This window comes from Silene latifolia, chromosome 9, assembly GCF_048544455.1.
Source record: "Silene latifolia isolate original U9 population chromosome 9, ASM4854445v1, whole genome shotgun sequence".
Classification (NCBI taxonomy): domain Eukaryota; kingdom Viridiplantae; phylum Streptophyta; class Magnoliopsida; order Caryophyllales; family Caryophyllaceae; genus Silene; species Silene latifolia.
In genome coordinates, this window is record NC_133534.1 from 204068328 (window position 1) to 204072237 (window position 3910).

The window sequence follows — 3910 nt, forward strand, 5'->3', positions numbered from 1 at the left end:
TCTCCTTTTTCCCCGCCTGGTTTCTTCACCTTTCCTTCAACAGATCCTAATTTGTTTTTTGCGTCAAGGTCGTTTCTGACGACATCTACCCACAAATCATTATTATCACTATTAAAGATGGTTTGTGTGAGCTTTATATTGGGGTTATCCGACAGATGAAGGTATAGAGGTGAGGTTACAGGTATGGATGGGTTTTCAATAGGTTTTCCTCCTTTCCCTTTTTCTCCTTCTCCTGGCATTTCGTGATGTTGTATTTTCTAAAAAAACAAATTGGGAAATTTGGCAGTGATTGAATTGAAAAAGGCTCACGATACTATGATAAATTAAGAATCACAAAAGAAATGATGGGAAAGATTAATTCTCATTGATACATAAACTGTATTACACAACCTTGCATAGTTACAATCTCGACTCAACCCTATCTAATATCGTATCTCCGACTAAAAGGAAGAAACTATGCTAAACGATATTCTATGTCTGATAAGAAATATACAATACTTGCAATACAATGTATACTATCTAAAGTATCTCCTATAATATTCTAACAAGAAGGGAGGTGTGAGACCACCTAATTTGAGGATAATAGTAGAATTGATACGATAGGAAAACAAGCATAAAACAAATGAGTCTACATGATGGTTGAAGGATAATTAAATTCAACAAGATATTTTTTATGTTGACGACTTGACGTGTATTACAGTTTGATAAGATATTTAAGTGGTTAACAAAGTGTTAAAAGCCAAATAATACCTTTTTGTCACCAAAATCGAATCTAAGTTTATCATGTGACGACTCCTTGTTATATTGTTGGATAACTAAGACGGAAGAATTTGTAGAGAAATCTGATGTTACAAGAATATCTCCTAGTGGACCTAACTCTTTATATTCACTCCACACTTCTAAACCGGCTATTAATGGATATATTTGTGATTGACTCCTTCCAATTATGTACAAACTACAATCTTGATGCATTTCCCTTAATATTGAAATAGCTTCATTTCCTGTGTTTGCCAACTTCTCAATGTAATGTATTGACTTATTATCGGCATTTTTTTCATGAAAATCCTTTAGAAACTCATCATCAATTTTCTTTTCTCCTTCGATTTGTTTCCATATTTCTAAAAGATCGTTTCCTTGTTCAATACTATAACTACCGCAGTTGTCGGGCGGCCGAAATTCCATAGTGATTTCTCGAATAAGGAACCGAATAATTGTCAGTGTAATAAATGGATGCTTTGCCATTCTTGATGCATAAGTTAAGGCTTCTCGATCATCTGCCCCACTGATGTAAATCATGGTTATTTGTGTATGTATTTCACTATTATTTCTTAAATTGTTATGAATGGATGTTGAAGATAAACAAGGTATCCTTAGTCCTCGGTCGATGAAAAGAGCTACAGAGCAAGGAGCAATGGACATGATTCTTTGATTAACAACTTTGAATTCAACGTCTGCATCCTCTAAATTGCAATCAATTCCTTGTTGCATATGAGATGACAAAATAATAAGGGATGCATGCTTACTTTCAGCGAAATTGCAGATGTTCTCGTGAATGAGATCGATTGGAGAAATCATTGTAAACAATTGTGCCAAACCAAATGTACCCTTATTTTCCTCGTACTCATGAAATGCTTCAATGATTTGGAAAGAATGGTATGTGGCTCTTCTAAAGAAAGGCGTCGAATCGACATCAAAATACGAGTTATGTGGTTCATGTTCAATAAGCATAGGAGGAGCATGACCCAACAATTCAATAAGATGTAACGCGAAAATCGACATACGCGGTCTTGATGTGATATTTGATATTTCCAACAGATTGATTATGTTATAGACATGTTGTCGAGCATGTATACAACAGATGATACGGAGCTCTTCATTTGGATTTGCTCCTTGTAACGTCCTTTGTCCATGCAAATTCTTAGACTTCCTTGTCCATGCATAACACACACTTGTTATTGGCGCAACCACTGCTGTTGATAACATTATTATAAGTAATAGTGATACATACGTATCTTGTGTCAAATGCTGAAATGAATTAAAAACATATACTAGTCAATAACTTGAAAGGATATTATTAATTTAACCTTTAATATACCACCTTATCACATACATCAGTTATATATCCCGCTAATAGGCCAGGGGAATTTTAAAATATTTAATCTGTAGAGATGGAGTATTACCTACCCCTCTATCACGGCCGATATTAAGAATGACGAGCGGTATAAGCCCCTTTGTGCTCAACAGAACACCAAGTGCAAAACCATCAATAACCGAGAAGTTGCATATGAATGAACATAAAAAAGTGCAGAGAGCCTTTGATATGACTGCAGTTACTATAAGTAGCGATGATTTGAAGCATTTAATCAGTATATCGATATCTATTTTGGTTCCCATATTGGCAAAGTAAAGTGGCATTAGAACACCTAAGATACACTCTTCCATCTTTTGTATCAAAGTCTCTGAAATCACACCACAAGGAACACTAGTACCTAACACAAATGCTGCAAAAATGAAATGTGACCCAATATAGTTTCCAAGGAAGCCACATGTCAAGACAAAGAAGATAATAATTAACAAAACTACGTCATTGATGTAAGTTTGACCTCCTTTTGAAACATAGTTTGATATTTTTGTGATAATAGGCTTGATAACAATACCACAAAAAACCATGTATAAAAGACTAGAAGTAATAGCCAACCAAGTACTAGGCCTGTTAAAAGTGCTATCATTTTCTGGTGAAGAGGTAGATATACCCAAAGTGAATTGGACAAATACTGAAGTGAATACATCATGAATTAATGCCAAAGCCAAAGCCTCTTGTCCTATATTTGTGCAAAATATTCTTAGGTTGGCTAAAATAGGTGTAAATGTTGGAAAACTTGTGGCTGCTGTAATGATTCCCCAGTAAAATGTCACAACTTCTCCATTTATGGTTTTGTTTTCAGCTTCATTAAGGCTTCTAAATTGTTGATATAGAACACATCCAATTAGGAAAGAAGATAGAAATGCAACAATACCAAGGCATGTTGTCTTGTATCTCTTGTGAGAAATAGGTGTCATGTCTGCATGCAACCCTTGGATAAACATGGCGTAAATAAGTCCCAAGTTAGACATCGTTTCAAGAATTAAGAGGGAATCTTTTGGAAATACAAACTTTTCTAAATTCTCATTCATTTTTCTTAACGTAGAGGGACTTAGTACTAAAGCAGTCTGCAAACAAAAAAAATATATTATCATAAGAACGATTAATTAATCACATAATTTAATGTAGGTATAATTGTTTCTATTTAATAATTTACATTACCTCGAGATGTTTTTAACATATTTATATATTCAATCATTTAAAAGGTTTGATATTCAACGAATAATAAATAATTCAATATTTAATTAATATTCTTAATCATATAATATATGGAATACTAATTGAAAATCTTATCTTAAATATATGACATGTGAAAGAAAAGACACTTACAAGAATACTAGACAAGATTCGAGGTTGTCGGAGAAGTTGAAAAACAAACGAAAAGCCATGATTGATAACCATGGACAAAGCCAACTGAAATACAAGTTTCGGAACCGGTGCATCCAACGAAGGTATATCTCCCCATTGTTTCTCATAATCAACCACTTTTGCATAACATATAGGATTCACAAGTACAGTTTGATTCATTTTTCATGTGTTCTTTAACATTCTGAAACATCAAGGATAACATGAAATAATTAGCTATTTAGACGGAGGAAAAAAAACAAATTGAGTGGGAAATATACCCTTCATGGTTTCCTAGCTATTGAAGTTGTTTTTATTGTTTAATGTCTATTATTAGTGTCATTCAAAGTTTATCATTTAATACTTTTCACACGCACATATATGTATTTATGTATGTGTGTATATGTTTGTATGTGTGTGCGC

The 3910-nt window shown here is 33.5% G+C and overlaps 1 protein-coding gene across 1 annotated transcript; it reads right to left on the reverse strand.

Annotated features, from left to right (window-relative positions):
* Positions 1–342: 342 nt before the first annotated feature.
* Positions 343–3670, reverse strand: LOC141598461 (cation/H(+) antiporter 15-like). The gene is made up of 3 exons (XM_074418181.1): positions 3473–3670; positions 2185–3210; positions 343–2025 (listed from the first exon to the last, which is right to left on the reverse strand). Exons 1-3 carry the CDS (start codon positions 3668–3670, stop codon positions 733–735), a joined length of 2517 nt encoding a protein of 838 aa, XP_074274282.1. The 3' UTR covers positions 343–732.
* Positions 3671–3910: the final 240 nt, after the last annotated feature.

Bases quoted from the DNA above. Each gene is read 5' to 3' on its own strand.
- LOC141598461 (XM_074418181.1), bottom strand. From the start codon at position 3,670: ATGAATCAAACTGTACTTGTGAATCCTATATGTTATGCAAAAGTGGTT. The intron at 3,211-3,472 runs GTAAGTGTCTTT...TTTTGTTTGCAG, and splicing joins GAATCTTGTCTAGTATTCTT to ACTGCTTTAGTACTAAGTCC. The intron at 2,026-2,184 runs GTAGGTAATACT...AATTCATTTCAG, and splicing joins ATATCGGCCGTGATAGAGGG to CATTTGACACAAGATACGTA.